The sequence below is a fragment of the Canis lupus genome, chromosome 25 (assembly GCF_011100685.1).
Source record: "Canis lupus familiaris isolate Mischka breed German Shepherd chromosome 25, alternate assembly UU_Cfam_GSD_1.0, whole genome shotgun sequence".
Lineage (NCBI taxonomy): Eukaryota > Metazoa > Chordata > Mammalia > Carnivora > Canidae > Canis > Canis lupus.
In genome coordinates, this window is record NC_049246.1 from 33,129,933 (window position 1) to 33,150,634 (window position 20,702).

The following is a 20,702-nucleotide window of genomic DNA, read 5'->3' on the forward strand; positions in this document are numbered from 1 at the left end:
CGTTAAGATTTCTCTCTTATTCTTTATTCTTTCTTGCACAGAGCACATCAGTTAATTCTCACACACACAAAAAAAACTATGCATTTGCTATTACTATTATACCCATTTTATAGATTAGGCAAAAATTGGAAGCTAGAGGAAGTTAAGTGACTGCCGAGTTTCACCTCGTATATATAGGAGCAAAGTTGAACTTGACCAAAGTTTTCTTTGTTGTTTTCAGTCCAATCCCTGTTTTATGGCACAGAAAAAAACCTTTCTGAGTATAGCAAACCTGGAAGAATGACACAGCTAATGCTTTTTAAAATCAGATCTAGCTTCCACTTCTCTCCTTCCTTCCAATTTCAAGTTCTACTTTTCTTTCCTGTTATGGCTTCACTTATTCCTTCTTTCTGTTTCTTTTCCCCCATTCCACTGTATCTTCCTATTGTTTTTTTGGCTTCTCTTCCTCCCTTTCTTTCCTAAGAAATTTATCTCTTTCTTATCTTTTCTCCTTGTTCTCCATGACCTTCAGCTCATAGTATGTAAATACCAGTTACACAGACAGGGATGTGTGCTCATTCCCTCAGCCCCCCTCTTCCTAATCTCCTCAGTAAAAAGAGGTTAGCAGCTGTCAGAACAAGAGCAATTTTGATTTTGCAAAAACACTCTTAAAAAGCACTTACTTCTCTTCACAGGGAATTAAGCTGTTTTCCTTGTTTTTGCAGTATCCAAATCTATTTCCTTTTTTATTCATCTCATAGCAGAGATCAGAACTGTCTTTCACCTCTAGGATCCAATATGGAATAATTAAAGTAGAACAATAAAAACATGAATGTTATAAATCGTAAAATATCTTATTTTTCTAATGCAATTGAAATTTCAGTATTAAGAATTGGTAAGGCAGAACGGGAAAAATAAATCACTCTAAAGCTATCCTATTGCATCAGGAGGATATTTTAGGGAGAAGTATGGATATAAAAAGTAACAAACATACCTTAACCCACATACTGAGCTAGTTAATGTTAGAGGTAATATCAACTAATATTAACGGTAATATCCAAAGAAATTCTAGGTAAGATCTGGGAAGAATATCACAAATGGCATTATCTTCAATCTTGTCCCTAAATTTTTTTTTTTTTTTTTTTTTTTAAAGATTTTATTTATTTATTCATGATAGTCACACAGAGAGAGAGAGAGGCAGAGACACAGGCAGAGGGAGAAGCAGGCTCCATGCACCGGGAGCCCGACGTGGGATTCGATCCCGAGTCTCCAGGATCGCGCCCTGGGCCAAAGGCAGGCGCCAAACCGCTGCGCCACCCAGGGATCCCTTGTCCCTAAATTTTTACAGGATAATAATAGCTATTATGTTTATCAGCTGTTCACTGGAGTGAATACTCTCTCACCATTATCAAAGAATTCAGAGCACTGATCATCCCGGGTGGGACATTTCCCCATGAAGCAGTAGCCTTTTGCATTCTTGCAAGGAAATCCATTTACTTGGAATTTGTCCTGAGGACATGCAGTAGAGTGACCAGTACACACTTCAGGAAAATCACATTCATCTTTTGCTGGTCTGCATATGGACCCTGATTTTTTCATCTGTTGAAAAAAAAGACTAATAAATCTTGGACACATTAGGTATGTTAAGTTTCAGTAAGTAGGGGAAAGTTTGACCCACTTAATTTATCTAAAAATAAATGTTTTAAGTTTGGATCATGACTTTCATCTCTATTCCACTGAGAATTATTATCATTTGTAAATACATTTGGTTTTTATGTAATTTCAGGAAAGACACGATGGTGTTTTTGAAAATCTGTATTAGAACAACATTGGGCAGAGTTGGAACAGACATAAAATGGAGAAATGAGCAAGTGTTTTGTTCATTTTGCTCTAGTACATACCATCCCCAGCACACATACAACTGGGAGCCCCTACCTATCTATAATGAGGAAACTCCATTCCCAATAAATCAGATCTCTCCATATGAACTGGAAAAATTCTCTGACTCATTCCTGGAGGAAAGTGCATTATTCAGCCTCTCAATATGCATTTGATTGTAATGAGTCCTAGAAAGATTTGAAAATGAATAAGACATGCTTCCTTTCCTTTGTGAGTTTACAGTACAGTGAGTTGAAAGAGATGTCATTAAAACTTTGGACAGAGTCATTTGGATTCCTGATTGCCTTACCTAGGAATATATTTCCATGTACTAGTCACTCTCACTTTCCAAGTCCTGTATGATCCTTTTCCCTTCTAGTTCACTGTTGTTGGAATGCCACCCCTCCCTATCACCACATCTGAGCTGAGGTTAAATAAGTTGGTAATGATTTACAAAGGAACAAGAATAATGTTGATCATATAGCTCTATTCCTAAAAGACCAAGTGATACCTACATGCTTCTTCACTTTCCTGACCATGGGATTGCCCAGGACTGAAGTCAGAACATCTCAGAAGAGGTTTTATTTGGGACAAGCAAGCCTAACCCTGATCTGGGATTAATAGTGTAGGGTCATTCAATGGATGGCCAATTCTGTGGTCCTATGTACACTTAAACTGAAAATGGAAAACCCATTCCTAGCAAAGGTCCTTACCTGACAAGATTCACAGCATTCTCCTTCTGCACAAGTAAATCCTGGCTTCAACACACATTTGTTTGCATCACAGCAAGGATTGGTACACTCCTGGAAATAATCAAAAAGATAAATTGTTTTGTACTTAAGGTCCTGTTTAATAAGTTGTTCTGTGTAATTTATTATTACTTGTCTTTCAGAGAGAGAGGGGGAAAATCTCAAGCAGACTACCCACTGAGCATGGAGCCCAATGTGAGGCTTAATCCCAAGACCCTGAGATCATGACTTGAGTCAAAATCAAGAATTGGAGACTTAACTGATTGAGCCACCCAGGTGCCTCTATTTTCTTCCAAATTGGCCGTTTAGTACTCCATGCTAATGAATTTTCATCAGCAGTATACAAAGTTCAAAGTTTCTGACCTTCCGTTTTCCTGATGATTTCCATTCTTTGAAAGGATCTTGCTACTTCTCAATTCTAAAAGTTTAATAATAGAACTTCTGAAGATCTAATTTCACATTTTCCTCAAGATTTTAAGTATTTCAAGTGGAACTTTGTTGTTGTTTTAATACATCATTAAATAATTAGCAGGAAGGATGCTTAGGGCCTATGTACTCTAAAAAATTAAAATAGCAAAAGAAATTGTCTGCATCCTGTATTGTAAGGTACTTCATGTGTTGGAATCAAACTGTAGAACCATTCTAAAGAATGTGCATAGGCAAAAGCACCATTTTCCAAATTTAAGAGCCTCTTTACATTTAATCTGAGACATTTGAAAACTAGTTGTTGCAACTTCTTTACATGTCACTGTCCCCACTCTGATCATATAGTCTCTGATTCACTAGGCTATTAGACTTATTTTGAATTAGTGTCTAAGTGTACATACTACAAATGTCGTCTTCAGACCAGCAGTATCAACATAACCTTGCAGATTGTTAGTAATGAAGGATCTCACCCTCACTTCAGGCCTACAGAATCAGAACCCATGTTTTAAAAATGTTCCCAAGTGGAACTTGGGAACTTATATATATATATTTATAAATATAAATATTTATATTATAAATATAATAATTTGAGAAGTGGCTGTCTAAGATCCATACCTATATGATAGGCTCTTAAGAGAAATAGCTTCTATGTTGGAGAAAAGCAGATTAAGAATTACTTTAAAATTTATCTTAAAGCCATGTTCTAAATGTTCCAGAGACCAAGGCTGTAATAAATATGTGGAAGGTTAGAAGGGTTCTTCTCGGTTAAGACAGTTTTCTAATGACATGAACTGTCCAACTGGGATATAGACCAGCCTTATAAGGCCCCAAGTAAAGCTCAATTGCCTGACTGTGGAGAACAGATTCCTATTATGCATGAGATCAGACTTAATGGCACCTACAGGCCTTTCTTACAAGAAGAACCAATTACCATATAAACCAGGCAAATGCAGGTACTGTGGATCTCCAGTAAGATCATTATACAGTTCATGACTTGGTAAGATGCCTTGTAATGAGGCCACACCAGGGACTCATTTCAAAATGAGACAAAAAACACATTCTTTAAAACTTTACAAGGAATATCATGGTTGTTTAATGGCTACCTCCTTGCCTACGTTCAAGCTAAGCATAAACTTTGTAATTTAAAGATATTATTTGCAAATACCTGAATGGAGCCACAATCACACTCTTCTCCTTCATCCAACTTCTTGTTTCCACAATATGGGTAATCACTTAACTTATCAGAAAATGGAATATTGAACATGCATGTGGGATTATAATTCTTCAGGTGTTGCAGGTACTGAATTCTGTTGCATTTACTAAATTTTATTGCAGGAATGCTAGATTTAGATGAATTAAAAAAAGATTAATTTTATCAATACACAGTGGTGGAACAGCTATGAAACTTTTATGAAGAATTTAGAAAGGATAAATATAAATGAAGAACTCTAAAAGTTCATTTACTTCTCCTACTTTGCTTTACTGTTATAGGAGAGTAGCAACTGCGCTTTTGTTGTAGAAAATGTCTTATTGAAACAGCCAACACATGATATTCTGGTAAACATACTCTGACTATATATCCTCCAGAAAGTCCTTCCAAAGCCCACAGTTCAGACTGAATGTGCCTGCTGCTCCTAGATCACTTTTTATTTGTTTCTCTTGACATAACCTATATATTTGTTTATCGTTTATACAAGATTACAAGCTTTTCAATGCAGGGACTATATTTTTTAAAAAATAAGCACAAATTAATATAGTGCCTAGCACAAACTAGTTCTCTATAAACATTTGTTGAAATAAATCATTTATTTAGGATTTTCTTACACATCATAGGAATGCACTATACTTCTCAAAAGTTTAAAGATTAATAGGACTAAAATTCATCTCCCTTCTGTCTTCCTTTTGCTTTGACTCCCTTGCCATTATTGAGACATGATGGACACAGATGAACTTTTAGAGTCTTTGGAATGGTGGGGCCCTGAAAAATACTGCTAATTATGTAGATAATGCTATCAATTTAAATATCAGTTACTTAGTTCTTACTCTACACCAGTCACTGTGCTTGGGTGCTTTCACTATTTCATTTAATCAATATGGAGAAGTACTGATCATCATCATAAACACTTTTCTTATATGCAATGTACTGTGTATTCTCTGTGAGGGAGTTAAAATATGTATAAAGTTTAGGACCTCGCTGCAGGTAATTCACAGCACGATGGGGAGATATAGGACATTCATTTGTTCTGTAACTATTTATAGAGTACCTCGTATGTATCTGGGGCTTTTCTAGATAGTGTGATAAAACAGTGAAAAAAAGAAAACAAAACCCTCTGACCTCATGAAATTTATATTTTGTTGGAGGAATAAAATAATAAGTAAGCTAAGTAGGTAAAGCATAGACTAAAGCATATCACTTTAGATAGTAATTAATACCAAGAATGGAAAAAACAAAACAAAAAAGGAAAGGATGGATAATGACATAGTATGTATTTGAGGAGACAGGATCAAAAAATTGGATCCGGTGGTTGGAGAAGGTTTGGCTGAGAATAACATTTGAGTAAAGATTTGAAGGAAGAAAGAAATTAGAGTTTGTTTTTTTTTTTAAGATTTATTTATTTATTTATTTATTTAGAGAGAGCGAAGAGAGAGGCAGAGACACAGGCAGAGGGAGAAGCAGGCTCCATGCAGGAAGACTGATGTGGGACTCGATCCTCAGTCTCCAGGATCACACCCCGGGCTGCAGGTGGCACTAAACCGCTGCGCCACCGGGGCTGCCCAGAAATTAGAGTTTATAGCAAAGATGATAAAACAAGGCACATGGAGTGTATTTTTCTCCTAAGCACCTTAGTATGATTTACTAGTTAATCATTGTATACTTTTGCAATATACTCAGATGGAGTTTTAGAATTTCTTTCATCATGTCACTAGGACAGATATTATGAACTGATAAGATTTAGCCCCCAAAGGGAAATAGCCTATCATGGCTGGTTTTGTAATAGACTTCATGGAATATATTAGTAAAATTTTCACATAATAACAATATATACCCACAATATGGAGTTCTAATCAAGAGGCATGCCCAAAATATTTAAATGTCTTCTCTACATTGTTTGAGCCTTACCTTCCACCACGATCCATCACACATCTCTCAAAATTACAGGTACATGGGTAATCATCATGCTTCATCCCAAAGTTATGCCCCAGCTGATGTGCAATTCTGCTTGCAACTACATTTAGGTCAGGCAAAAGATCCTGAGGCCAAGAAAAGATGTACGCTAGAAATCTCTATAAGATAATATACTTTAGTACATAGTGTTTTGAACTATTGGTTGAGATCTGGTTTCTAGCTTCTGATTAACTAGAACTTATTTGAGAGACCATTGACTTCATCACATTCCTGCCCTAAGTTCTTTTAATTATATAGTGAGATTGGGTAAATGATCTTTTGAGGGTCTCTAACTCTCACATTTTGAAATTCTTTTTTTGTGGCATAGTAATAGTCATTGTTGGATTTCTATAAACTCATTCTTACAAACAGCTAAAAATTATTACTAATGTCCTACACAATACACTAAACATTATTGATTTGCCTTTTATATACTAGATATTCAAAGAGGGTAAAAATAAAAAAATATGTGATCATATTTTTAGAGTACAGTCTTATATTGCACAGTAGTGGTATGTGATGATGAACAACACTGGTTTACCTTCATTGTTTATCTATACCTTTTATAAGACATTTCTTTTCCTCTTTAATAAAGGAAACATAGCAGTATCATTGTGATATATCTTGGTGGGAATATATGACAGAATGAACATGTTTCCTTTCTTTCTCCTCCTCCTCCTCCTCCCCCTCCTCCTCCTCCTCCCCCTCCCCCTCCCCCTTCTTCTTCTTCTTCTTCTTCTTCTTCTTCTTCTTCTTCTTCTTCTTCTTCTTCTTCTTCTTCATTGGCTCCATGCCCAGGCAGAGCCCAACACAAGGCTTGAACTCATGATATGAGATCAAGACCTGAGCTGAGATCAAGAGTTGGATGCTGAACTGACTGAGCCACAAAGGTACACCTGGTCCCTTTCAATAGGACACAGAAAATTTATAAAACTTAAATTCAAACTTTATGATTAAGTTTAATAACAAATAAAACACAGCCTACCTTAACAACACTGGAGGAGTAATAGGGCAGACATATGCCCTCTGAAAAAGAAGTTCCTTGTGCATGTGTGTAGAGCCACTTCCCACTATAAAAAAGATGCAAATAAAAAAAAAAAGATGCAAATACACTCTTCAGTCTGAGGCAGTAGTTTAATTAACACAAAGATTGAATTGCAATGAATCCTCATAATGCTAGTGACTTTGCACATTAAAATGTCTTTTTTTTCCCTGAAGTTCTAGAATTCAGGATGATCTTAATTGTTATTAAGTTCATTTAAAGCTTGTGGCATATTAGGGGTATTGAATAAATCAGTACAATCTAAAGTTGAAATCCTGAAAAAATAGAACTTAAAAAAATAACGTGAGAGTCCAATTTTACATGGCTTACTCTACACTCAGCTTTAGATAAAACCACTTAAAAGGCCAAAAAATTAAGTTAAAAGTGTTTGGAAGGAAAAAATACAGCATAATAACTAGACTCAATACTGAGATTAATTACTTAGCTATAGTTGAAAGTTTTAAAAAATTTTAATCAACCATAGAAACTCATAGAGCATTAGGTAACCATAATCAAACATTTAAAAGAGTTGTCATGTGAACTATCCTTGGATTACCTAAAAAGACAGATATAGATGTATATACTAAGGGAGTCCAGACTTGATACACTTTCGAGAACATTTAGAATTGGACCACTTTAAAGAGCCATCATGAACTGGAAGACCACACTTGAAATATAAGTAAGAAGATTCAAATATGAGAAAGGTGGTCAGGCTAGATGATCCCTTTTAATCTTTAACTCTTTTAATCAAGAAGATACACTTTTAGTCTCAGTGTTTAGCTATGTATCTTGGAGGAATTTAAAATGTCTGTCTTCTTAGACGCTAGAAATCTTGGAATAGAATACTGTGTATAAAGATGAAGCATCAGTGTAATGCAATCTGGATTCTGATTTTGCTCATGGTTACTTAAAACAAAAATCACACACCATGATAATGCCATATATATTATTTCATCACTCATCTATGTGAATATAGATAAGAGGACATACAAGAAACTCAACACATAAGAAATCCCAAATATGATGTCCAATTAGACATTTAGGAGAACTTTCCTCATTTTCCTATTTGCAGACATACTATTGTTGTGAGAAGCTTCTGCTCAGAATGAGGCATTCATGAAAGTAAAAAGTTTTCTGCTTACAGCCATGTATTATTTCTAGACTAATTTATTAAGTATTTTAAAACACATGTCCAAGAAATAGGCAAAGAGGATAATCTTGCCCAAAATAAAGGTTATTATGATATTTTACTTTAATTTCTATAGTTTTAGAACATACTAGTGAATGAATATCTGTGTCTCAGTCAGGTAAAACTATCCCCCTGGATATATATGCTGTGGGCCATCCCAGATATGAAAATCAGAAATGATATGACTTTGGAGGTGTGGTTCACTCTCATCAGTCTGCCAAAGAGCTGGAGCTGACCTCCAACTACAGGTTCTAGAAGGCTCACAGTTCTGAGTTCAAATTGAAAGTTAACATTTAAATAATGCTAAGAAGCATATTTGTAGGCTGTAGGAGAAACACTGCTATTATAGGAAGATGAAGTAGGTAAAGTGGGTACCATTGTTATATAGTAGCTTTAAGGGCACTAGAAGAAATGCTAAAAAACTCCATTGCTCCAAAGCTGTGCTTTCATATTTTAATTAGGATAATAGGACTATGGTTAATGCAAGGTTAAAGTCAATTCAGCTCCACAATTATTTATCTTTTCCTTATAGACTGAGTAGTATGGTTATTTTGAATTACAAAAAATGATTTTAAAATGCCCCCCCCCCCTTTTTAAGAATGACAATATTGTTGATAAATCCAAACCCTTGTTTACTTAGGAATATTAAAGCTGTGGAAGAGATGCTCTTGAAATGCTTTTCATTGGATAAGGACACTTTGTTGAGGGAAAATGTCCAGAGAATGAAGTGCTTTCTCCGAAATGTAGGTTTTGGTGGAGTATTGGAATGGCATAGTGCAGAAGAATAAAAGGAGTTAGTGTTGGATGCTGATAAATAAATCAATTATAAAAGTATATTGCTTACCTAATGACATTTTCAACCCTTCCCAGAAATGTAAATGTGTTATGTTTACTTTCTAGTATTAATCAGTATTAGAAAGAAAGACTATTAAAAAGTTCATTTGGAAATAAAACGAATAAGCAACAACATACTTTTTAAAACAATTGATATTTTGTGACTGTGTACTGTGCAAAAGTCAATTGTTTTAAAAAGTATGTTGTTGCTCATTCGTTTTATTTTCCTTTTTTCTAATCCACCTAGAGTATGCAGAAAAATAGAGCACTTACATACCTGAGTAATAGAACATGATCAAAGTTATTCCTTTTTTTAAGGATTATTTCTTGCCAAGTTGAAAAACGCAATAAGGTGTTTTCTATATTTGAATCTATGTGTACTTTATCTTCATTTGTCCATATTTCAAGTCCAACCAATGTCACATGAATGTCCAAAATTTTATAAATCTGTTCAAAGGAGAAATTAATTTTCACAGAGTCAATTTACAGAAGGATAGTTCATCATTACTATATTCCTCTACAATAAAAAAGTAATAATTTTAACATGTGAAGTACTGTAACAAAAAGTGTAGGCCTTATTTTACAAATGGTTATATTGAAACAGAACGTAGAGTAAATTGCTCAGAATACTGAGTGAATTGCCATGACCAACAAAGAAACTTAACTAAAAAAAAAAGAACAATATGGTTCCCTTTGAATATCATAAACCTTACAGTCACTGGGCTCAAGATGTGTCCAATAAATAATTTAGTAAAACTCTGAGATTATAACTGACCTGAAGATGTGAGTTTACTAACAGTGGCACACAGAGGAATGAATGTTCTTTATCTATCTCTCTATTTAAGTCATTAGTTAGTTCTATGGCAAATTAGAACTGATACTGGCTTTTAAAAAGCAATAGTTTTGTTTGATTTTTGGAGCTACTTTGTTGCCTGAGAAATCTTCTTGGAGACTGCTCAAAACAGATGCAAATAGCTATAGCCCATAGCCTTCTCACTCCATTCCCATTTGCTTTTGTAAACACTAAGTTGGTAGATCCTCTGATGCCAGCACAAAGAAGACAGAATTGAGGCAACTATTAAGAAGATTTTTAGACCAAAAAAATGTTATATCAATTTTATATTTCATAATAGCCAGTACAAAGTAGGCTGAAAGAATGAATGAAGAACTATGAACATTGAGTTAAGAGTAGAAATGAAGAGGTCACTCACTCAGTATTAGTAGAGGATGCAAACAGTTATTAAGAAGTGTGATACATCCTGGGTATAGCAACACTGTGTTAAGTATCTAATTTTCTTAACCTGCATAATATGAATATATTGAATTCTACCTGTCAACATAGTCCAACAAAGTCATTTCATAAGCATGAGAACTAGGCCTCCTTTAAACTCTCATGAAGTTAGACCTTTAGTGAAATCATGATCTCAAATCCATACTGGAACCTATAATGTCTATTCCTTTTGACCCTGACTTTACTGTGGAATAAACCTTATAAGTGAGGTCCCACAGAAACAATTTCTTTTAACCTTGCTCATTGGAATCTCTACAACTCATAAGTGAGCTTTAGGCCCATAAAACTGGGGAAAGTGCAAATGGTAACAAAATTTGTCATCTGTCATCCTATGAATGTACTCTCTTCTAATGAGAAATTATCCTATAAAATAAAACCCTGCTGCATCTATAGAATGCTAGGATGGGTTTGGAGATACCCATTCAGGAAATTGTAAAGAGTTGATTCGTTCTTCATAGTAAAGAAAAAACTTTGAAATTTCCTTTTTTTTTTCAAATATTTTATTTATTTATTCATGAGAGACACACAGAGAGGCAGAGACACAGGCAGAGGGAGAAGCAGGCTCCCCACAGGAAGTCCGATGTGGGTCTTGATCCTGGGATCCCAGGATCATGCCTTGAGCCAAAAGCAGATGCTCAACCACTGAGCCACCCAGGCACCCCAAACTTTGAAATTTCTAAGATAAAAAGGTAAAGGCAATATGAAAGTAAATGAGAGAGGATACAGTAAAATAATGAGTATGTGGAGGATAAAGGACCAGTATGACTTCCCAATCTAAACTGGAAATCTTTAGTAAAAGTTCAGTAATATGCACCCAGTTTTGTATGTATGTTTACTTTGCCAATGGGAACCCAAAGAGAAAGACTGAGTCTTATATTTAGATCGGTGTTAGGGTAGTAATAAAGACAATTGCAAAATATAAGAAACAGACCAAGAGGAGTTTGAGCTGAGAGGCAGAGGAGCAGAGCTGATCAACCCCAGAGCAAAGTCAGTACCAGGCATGAGCCCTTCCACACTACACACACACAGGGGGATTAATTCACACACAAAGCCAAGAGTAGCTCCTGGGATTTCCTGATTGAAGATTGGGAAATTGAGAGTAGCCTAGGCAAGACAACTGAGACATAGCCCCACTCACCATGGGGAGTCTTCTCATTGGATCTGACCAGAAGAGATGGTGACATTCCTGAAAGGTGTGTGAATCAGTGATGGTTTGAGAAAGAAGTGGATAGGTGGAGCTGATTACTTTCAGAAAAAAGCCAATACAGATATTCCTTGATTTTTGAGTTTGTTTTATGCCATTTTGCTTTCACAAAAGATCTACATTAGAATTTGTTTTCACTGGAGAAAAAAAATCTGAAGAAAATTTTTGCTTTCATGAGAAAGGGCAAAAAGGAAAAATAATGCTCAGTGTTTGTTTTGTGGTGAGTCACTATAGAGGCAGCACATACCCTAGGTAGGTGGAACTGCCAAGCTCTTTCTCCAGGAACCATGCTCAGAATCACAGTATCAAGCTGCCATAGATTTGAACTGTGTCTTTGAGCACCAGTACTTTATATCAATTTATTTTGCGCATTTGTTAGCAAGATGTTACCTAAGGTACCAGAAAAGCCTAAAAGAGGTTGTTTTTTGGCTCAAAAACATTCCCATATAAATTAATAGTAATTGTTTCTTTGATTTGTGCTATTTTGGCCTATGAAAGTTTTCTCCTAATATCTGAAATTAGAGCATTCCTGTTAAATCTTTCATAGGAATGCTCTACTTTCAGATATTAGGAGAAACCTATACCAAGTGTGGAGGCTTCCTGAGTTACACACAGGCAGGGGAATTAATTTTTAGCCAAGGCGAGGGTAGTTTCTGGCCCCTTCTAACTGGAGAGCCTCTTTGGGAAATTGAGAGTTGTCTGGAGTCGCTACCCAGGCAAGGAGAATGAGACATAGTCCACCCATGGTGAAGAGAGCCTTTTTGTTCCAACTGACTGAAGTTTGGTAAAACACATGAAAGCTGTGCATCCCAGAAAACTTCAGAAAGGCACAAGAGAAAGGCAGACATAGCCTATAGTTTGCAGAGCAAAGCCAGTGGCCCTGTTTGGCTGCAGCTTTTGGGGTGCAGTTTAGCTTAAGTTAAGACAACAAAGATATAGTCCAGCTTTAAAGCTGCTTTTTCTATTGCACCAGGACAGGGAATCTAACTCATAGTCCTGGTCATCACTGAATATAGTTTTCAGTATGTCCCAGCAGGCAGCCTAACCGGAGCACATGGGAAGGTGTGTAATCCGTTCAACAGCCTTATGTATAGTTGACATTTGGACAGATAGCACAGGCCTTGGCTTCCTCTATAGAACAAAACTGATGTCCTTCTCTGATCAGGGAATTCTGTGCACATTCTGAGCTGTTTTGTGCCCCCAAACAGTGAGTTGTGTAGGCACTGGGCCTTATCCAGGGAAAGTAATTCATAGTTCCATGTATTACTGAATATAGTACTCACTTTCTGGTCTAGTAAGCCTGACTAGAAAATACAGGCAACTGGGGAGCCCATTCTGCATCCTCACTTGGCAAGGGAACCAAGCTTGCAGGGCTATACAACTGTTCTTAGCCAGTGGCATAACTTGCTTCTCCATCCTCAGAGATGAAACTGTTATATCCAAAAATAGACCAGAGTAGAAGCATAGTCTTCTCAAAGACATTATCTGCAGACACACACAGAAACCCAAACAGAGCTGAATGGTAAAGAACTATCTCTGCCAAAGAAAATCTATACATCTGGAAGAATCTCCCAGATTGATATTTTATGTAAACCTCATGATAACCTCAAGGGAAAACTTTCTGATAATTAGATGCATACAATAAAGAAGTCAAAGCATACCTATTACCAATATCAAAGACATCAAAATACAGAAAAGGACAGTAGGATAAGAAATAGGGAAGAATGGATCTACAAAACTAAGAAAACAATTAACAAAATGGCAATAGCGAGTCCCTACCTATCAATAATTACTATAAATGTGAATAAATTTAATTTCCCAATCAAAAGATATAGGGTGGCTGAATGTATAAAAAAGCAAAATCCAACAATATACAGCATACAAAAGACATGTTAGACCTAAAGACACATACACTGAAAATGAAGGGATGGAAAAAGACATTTCAAGCAAATAATACCCCCCCCAAAAAAGCAAGGGTAACTATGCATATATCAAAGTAGATTTTAAACTAAAAATGGTAAAAAGAGACAAAGATCACTACATGATGATAAAGGGGTCAATATATCAAGAAGACATAATTGTAAGTATTTATGTGCCCAATATTGGAAAATCTAAATATAAAAAGAAAAACTAAAAGAACTGAAAGGATAAATTAAAAAAAATGTTTTAATACTCCACACTGAACAAGGGATAGATCATCCAGACAGAGAATCAATAAGCAAACAGTGCATTTGTACAATACTCTAGTCCTAACTGATATATACAGAACATTCTATCTAACAATAGCAGAATACATATTCTTATGTGCACATATTTTTTAGAATATATCATATGTTAGGTTTTATTTTTTTTTATATGTTAGGTTTTAAAACAATTCTTAGCAAATTCAAAAATCATTAAAAAATCATACCAAGTATCTTTTCTGAACATAATGGTATAGAACTAGAAACCAATAATAAGAGGAAAACTAGAAACATGTGAACTAAACAACACTCTCCTGAACAATTAATGGATCAAAGAAGAAATTAAAGGAGAAATAAAAGAGCTTCTTAAGACAATGAAAATGGAACACAATGTGAAGAACTTATGGGATATAGCAAAAACAGTTCAAGAGGAAAGAAAGTTCATAACCATAAATGCCTACATTAAGAAATAAGAAACATCTGAGGTAAACAACATAACTCTACACCTTGAAGAATTATATATTAACAGCAACAACAGAAACAGAGTCCAAACATAGCCAAAGAAAGGAAATAATAAAGATTATAGGAGAAATAAATGAAGTAGAGAACAGAAAAACATTGTAAAAGATTAGCTAAACTAAGGGTTGATTCTTTAAAAAGATGAAGAAAATGGACACATCCTAACTAGACTAAGGAAAAAGAAAAGGGACAAAGATCAACAAAATTATAAATGAAAAAGGAGATTACAATGGATACCACAGATATTTAAAAGATAAGAGGCTGCTATGCACAACTATATGACAAAAAACTGGACGCCTAGAAGAAATGCAAATATTCTTGGTACTATATAATGTACCAAGATCAAATCAGTAGAAATAGAAACTCTGAATAGACTAATTACTAGTAAGGAGATTGAATCAGTAATCAACAATATTCTAATGAAGAAAAGTCCAGGACCAGTTAGCTTTACTAGATCAAACATTTAAAGAATTAATATCATTCTCAAACTTTTCCAAAACAATCAAAGAGAAGGAAACACTTCCAAACTCATTGCACAAGACTAGCATTAGCCTGATACCCAAATCAGAAAAGGATATTATCAGAAAAGAATACTGCAGGCTAATACCTCTGATGAGTATAAATGCGAAAGTTCTCAATAAAATACTGCCAAACTGAATTCAGCAACACATTAAAAGAATCATTCACATGATCAAGTGAAATTTATCCCTGAGATGTGAGGATCATTCAACATAAGTAAACCAATGAATGTGATACATTAATAGAATCAAAGAAATGAATCATAAGAATCATATCTCAGCTTGGCAGATTAATTTCATTTGTTATTTAAAAAAAAACTTTTAACAAATTAGGCATAGAAGGAACATATCTCAACATAATCAAGGCCATATATGACAAACCCATCTCTAATATCATGCTCAGTGGTGACAGGCTGAAAACTTTTCCTCTAAAATCAAGAAAGAGGAACCTGTGTGGCTCAGTTGGTTAAGAATCCAACTCTTGATTTTGGCTCAGGTCATGATCTCGGAGTCATGATATCAAGCCTTGTTTCAGGCTTCACACTGGACATGGATCCTACTTAAGTTTCTCTCTCTCTCTCTCTCTCTCTCTTTCTCTCCCTCTCTTTCAATCTCTCTCTCCCCCTCTGCCCACTCCCTGACTTTCATGTTCTCTCTCTCTTTCTCTCTCTCTCTCTCTCTCTCAGAAGAAGAAGAAGAAAAGAAGAAGAAAGGAAAGAAAGAACAAAAGTGTCCACTCTTACCATCCTTATTCAATATAGTACTAGATGTCCTACTTAGAACAATCAGACAAGAAAAAGATTAAAGGTATCAGAATTAGTAAGAAAAGAGTAAACCTGTCTCTATTTGCAGCCATGATTTTATATATAGAAAATCCTAAAGACAACCAAAAATGATTAGATGTAATCAATGGATGCGTAAATTTGCAGGGTACAAAATTAACATGCAAACATTTGGTAGCATTTATATACAATAACAAAGAAATTTCTGAAAAAGAAGCAAAGAAATTGATCCCATATCCATGAACATCAAAAACAATAAAATTTGGGCAGCCCGGGTGGCTCAGCGGTTTAGCGCCGCCTTCGGCCCAGGCTGTGATCCTGGAGACCCGGGATGGAGTCCCTCGTTGGGCTCCCTGCATGGGGCCTGCTTCTTCCTCTGCCTGTGTCTCTGCTTGTGTCTCTACCTCTGTGTGTGTGTCTCTCATTAATAAATAAATAAAATCTTAAAGAAGAACAATAAAATTTTAGGAATAAATTTAACTACGGAAGTGAAAGATGTCTATACTGAAAATGAGAGGTTGATAAAAGAAATCAAAGAAGACACAAATAAATGCAAAAATATCCCCTGTTCATAGACTGGAAGAATTAATATTGTAAAAATATCAATACTACTGAAAGCATTTATATACTCAATGCAATCCCTATCAAGATTCCAATGACATTTTTTAAAGAAGTAGAAAAAATACTACTCAAGTTTATATGGAACACAAAACACTTCAAATAGCCGAAGAAATCCTGAGAAAGACAAACAAAGCAGGAGCATCACACTTCCTGATCTTAAGTTATAAATCTACAGTCATCAAAACAATATGGTACTGGCATATAAACATACAAATAGTTTAATGGAACATTATCAAGAGCCCAAATAAATCCAAGCAAACAGTCAACTAATATTTTTTTAAAGATTCATTTATTTTAAGAAATTCATTTATTTATGAGAGAGAGAGAGTCGAGGGGAGGGGCAGAGGGAGAAGGAAAGAGGAAGTGGACTCCCCACTGAGCACAGAGACATGTGGGGCTTGATCCCAAGACATGGAGATGGTGATCTAAGCTGAAACCAAGAGTCAGAAGTTCAACTGACTGAGCCACTCAGGCACTCCTAGGGTCAACTAATCTTTGACAAGGAAGTCAAGAATACTCAATGGACAAAGCACAATCTCTTTAATAAATGGTACTGTGACAATTGGGTATTCACATATAAAAGAATGAAACTGGATTCTTAACTTATACCACTCACAGAAATTAACTCAAATGGATAAAAACATAAATTGAGTTTTACCATGATAATTATGGAAGAAAACAGAAATAAAGCTCCTTGACATGGGTCTTAGTAATGATTATTGAGATATGATGCCTAAAGCACAAGCAATGAAATAAGAAATAAACAAGTGGGACTGCATCAAACTAAAAAGCTTCCGCACAGCAAAGGAAACTAGTAAAAGAGTGAAAAGACAAATTATGGAATGTGGAAAAATATTTACAAGCCATATATCTGATAAGGGGTTAATATCCAACACATATAAACAACTTAGCAACCTAGTAGCAAAAGAAAAAAAATTCTAATTCCAAAATGGGCAAAGTACCTGAATAGACATTCCTTCAAAAGAATACATGAAAGGTCAACAAGTGCATGAAAAGATTTTCAACATCTCTGGTCACTAGGATAATGTAAATTAAAATCACAATGACATAACCTCTCATGCTTCTTAGAATGGCCATCATCAAAAAGACAAGAAAGAACAAATGCTGGTATGGATGTAGTGAAAAAAAAAAAAAAAAAAAGAACCCTTGAGCACTGTTGGTGAGATTGTAAATTGATATAGCCATTATGGAAAACAGCATGGATATAGCATTATGGAAAACCTCAAAAAATTTAAAAATTGAACTATTATATGATCCACAATTCCACATGTATATTGATATATTACTACTACAGTAGGTTCAGCTAACAAATCAAAGGAATATATCAAAGGAAACAAAAGCACCAATTCAAAGAGATATCTGCACCCCTATGTTTATGCCAGCATTATTAAATAGTCAAAACATGAAACAGTCTAAGTGTCCAATAATGGATGAATGGAAGAATTTATAGTAGCCATATAAAATGAAATATTATTCAGCCATAAAAAAGCAAGGATATCCTACCATTTTTTATAATATAGATTATCCTGGAGGATATTATGCTAAGTGAAAGAAATCAGACAGAGAAAGACAAACACTATATGATCTCACTTATATATGGAATGAAAAAAAATTCTTAGGAAAAGTGATCAGACTTGTGGTTACCACAGGTGGGGTATGGAGAGAAGGGGAAATTAGAGGAAGGGGGTCAAAAGGTACAAACTTCCAGTGATAAGTAAGTACTAGAAATGTACAATATGATGACTACAGCTAACCCCGCTAAATGATAGATAGGAAAGTTGTTAAGAGTAGATACTTAGAGGTCTTATCGCAAGGAGATTTTTTTTCCTTTATTCTTTTATTTTTCTTTTCTTTTCACTACACATATATAAGAAGATGGATGTTAGCTGAACCTACTGTGATAATCATTTCACAGTTTATGTTAAACCATTGGTGCTGTATGCCTTATAAACAGTGCATGTCCATTATTTCTCAAATAGAACTGGAAAAATGCTTTAGCAGCCTCTATGGTTAGGAGAAAAGATAGTTACAAAAACTAAAAGCATTATCGGAAAAATAAGATCAGACCCAAGTCACAAATAAACTTACAAAAGCCCTTATCAATCAATCAATAAAAAGAAACAGGCGAAACACTATTCCATTCCACATTGCTTCTACACTATTCCATTCCACATTGATTCTACCTTTTAGAAAAATATGAGGAGGATTTTTAATTTCCGTACACATAGTTTTAAAGTTCAGAGAAGTTCTACTTCTGGCTAAGATGTATAAAGTTGGAAAGAATGTTGCTTCTACCCTGACAAAAAGAAAAAGCCGGAGAATCTACAACATCATATCTTATCAGACCATAAGTTAATTGAGGTAACAGTGCAAATGAGTAGCCCAAAATCTAAGGGAAGATTTCCTCCTTTGGGGACAGATAGTACTAGAGCATCTCCCAGTGGCAGAGCATGATAAAAAGAGATGCTGAGCCAAGAATAATTGTAAAGAATTGCTAAAGGGCATGCGTGGGATAAAATGAGAGTATAGGACCTTCTGAAAATATAGATACAAGGAATTTCACACCTATGCTCAGACTCTTCATGAGCCTCCTCTGGATGCGCATGAAACCGTGGAGGGTGGAGTAAGAGACTGGAAATAACCTCCCCTTGTGTATAGGCCTGGAGGATGGGAGAAGCTGTTGCTTTGGGAACATCTTTAAACCCACCAGATTCTTGCTCTCCAGAAAGAAACAAAAGCATTAAACTGCTGTATGACTTTCAGCAAGTATTTTTTTTTTCTGTTCTAATCTTATTTCTTCTTTCCCTGTGCTGTGGGCTTAGTTTGTTCTTTTTGTAGTTCCTTAAGGTATAACATTGTTGTTTATTTGATATTTTCTTTTTAATTGATGTATGTATGCATTTACATCTATAGACTTTCCTCCTGGAACTGCTTTTATTGGATCCCATAAGTTTTGGTATGTTTTGCTTCCATTTTTGTTAGTATCAAGATATATTTTTATTTTACCTTTCTTTTATTCTTTGATCCATTTATTGTTCAGGAGTGTGTTCTTTAATTTCCACATATTTATAAATTTTCCAGTAATCTTGTCATTGTACTTGATATAATTTCTGTCTTTTTGAATTTGTTCAAAGATTTGCTTTGTGGACCACTATATAATATATACTATGAAATATTCCATCTGATCTTGAGAAGAAATGGTGTATTCTGTTTCTCTTGGATGGAATGTTCTGTATATACCTGTTGGCTTCATTTGGCCTATAGTGTTGTTCAAAACCACTCTTTATTGATTATCTGTCTGGATGACATATCCATTGTTGAGAGTGGGGCTTTTTTTTTTATGCTCCCAGAACTCAAATGAAAGCTGATTGTTGCTGAAAGAAGGGGAAAGAAAAAAAAAAAAAAAAGCCTTCTACCCCTGGAGAAGAAGCAGGAAGGAGGAAACCTAGGGGCAGAACATTCAATGTCTCCTACCAATGAAGGAAGAGCACAAACAGAATAATTTACCCAAAGACCCATGGACAGAGCTTTTATAAGACAGGATAGATCAGGGCAATAAAATGTCCCGGTCCCATAACTAGGGTAGTAATTACTGAGTGACCAACAAGAATAGATTACTATTGAAGAAGAGATAAGAATGTAAGTGGAGACAATTGAGCACTGGTCCTTGATAAAGGCCTGAAGTTGAGGGCAAACAGAAACAATCTCTCCAACAATGCTAGGGCAGGGATTTTAAATGCATTAGTGGATTTGATTTATGTACAATAAATATTCAAGTCTTTATACAGAGCTTTATAAAATTTGTGATTAGTAATCAATATTTGAAAACGTCTTAAATATTAAATGTCATTTACTTAGAAAACCAAAACGTCAGTGCTGGTTAATTTATTGCTGTGAATTTTTCAGTGGATTTTGGCTAATTATTCCACATGGTAAAAAATTTATGTTTTGGGCTATCTCAATACCAAAGTTACCACAAAATCCAGCAGCCACCTATCTTAAAATCTTCTTCCATTTGCATTTTTAGCTTGATTCAAGCTGTAGCAGATCTTACCATGTTGACAAAATTGACCATTCCCCAAATTCTGTTCCTCAGCTTACTGAGAGGAGAACTATTCCTGCGATACTGGAAATAAAACATCAGTTCAACATTCATTAATAATAGGACATAAATAAAAACTCAACAAAATACTTCTCTCAATATGAGACATTTTCAAGAAAAAAATTATTGGCATTCTTTCTGGTCAGGTAAAAATGGGCAATTTATGCAGAATTATATTTTTGATATAAAATAACTACA

General features: G+C 35.1%; 1 protein-coding gene across 1 annotated transcript in view; it reads right to left on the reverse strand.

Annotated features, from left to right (window-relative positions):
- ADAM7 (ADAM metallopeptidase domain 7) overlaps window positions 1-20,702 on the reverse strand; it is a 62,593-nt gene that overhangs the window by 15,176 nt on the left and 26,715 nt on the right. Inside the window, exons 8-15 of the mRNA XM_038573784.1 lie at window positions 20,457-20,528; window positions 9,541-9,710; window positions 7,184-7,268; window positions 6,154-6,284; window positions 4,198-4,372; window positions 2,571-2,660; window positions 1,383-1,578; window positions 663-765 (exon numbers count right to left, since the gene is read on the reverse strand). Of these exons, the coding sequence (XP_038429712.1) occupies window positions 663-765; window positions 1,383-1,578; window positions 2,571-2,660; window positions 4,198-4,372; window positions 6,154-6,284; window positions 7,184-7,268; window positions 9,541-9,710; window positions 20,457-20,528 (1,022 nt within the window). The remainder of the gene's footprint in view (window positions 1-662; window positions 766-1,382; window positions 1,579-2,570; window positions 2,661-4,197; window positions 4,373-6,153; window positions 6,285-7,183; window positions 7,269-9,540; window positions 9,711-20,456; window positions 20,529-20,702) is intronic.